We start from the raw sequence: 303 nt of genomic DNA, 5'->3' as shown, positions 1-303 counted from the left end.
CCCCGGGGGGCTCTCTGCCCCCTGCCATAAGGGCTGATTCAATCTCAACCTGTGCACTGAATCCCTTCCCAACTTAAGGCAAGCCCAGCCTGGGGGGCTGCTGTTATATTCCCCAGGGAAAGCAGCATCTCACATCCACCCACCCGATGGACAGCCTCCTCCCACACACAGGGGTCTGCTCGTGTGGCTTGGAGAGGATCCATCACCACTCCACCCTGCCCCTCACCCCACCGCTCACCCTTGGGGTGCCCACGGCCTCTCACCTGTAGATCCTGTACCTGGTGGTGAAACCCTGCCGGTAGC

General features: G+C 61.7%; 1 protein-coding gene across 1 annotated transcript in view; it reads right to left on the bottom strand.

Annotated features, from left to right (window-relative positions):
* Positions 1-298, bottom strand: part of BRINP2 (bone morphogenetic protein/retinoic acid inducible neural-specific 2) — a gene marked incomplete at its 5' end in the record, with an annotated part of 5,446 nt that extends 5,148 nt beyond the window's left edge. Inside the window, one exon of the mRNA XM_009078712.1 lies at positions 264-298. Within this exon, the coding sequence (XP_009076960.1) occupies positions 264-298 (35 nt within the window). The remainder of the gene's footprint in view (positions 1-263) is intronic.
* Positions 299-303: the final 5 nt, after the last annotated feature.

Source organism: Acanthisitta chloris, unplaced genomic scaffold, assembly GCF_000695815.1.
Source record: "Acanthisitta chloris isolate BGI_N310 unplaced genomic scaffold, ASM69581v1 scaffold1237, whole genome shotgun sequence".
Classification (NCBI taxonomy): Eukaryota; Metazoa; Chordata; class Aves; order Passeriformes; family Acanthisittidae; genus Acanthisitta; species Acanthisitta chloris.
Note: the sequence above shows the minus strand (reverse complement) of the source record. Positions and strands in the feature narration are given on the sequence as shown.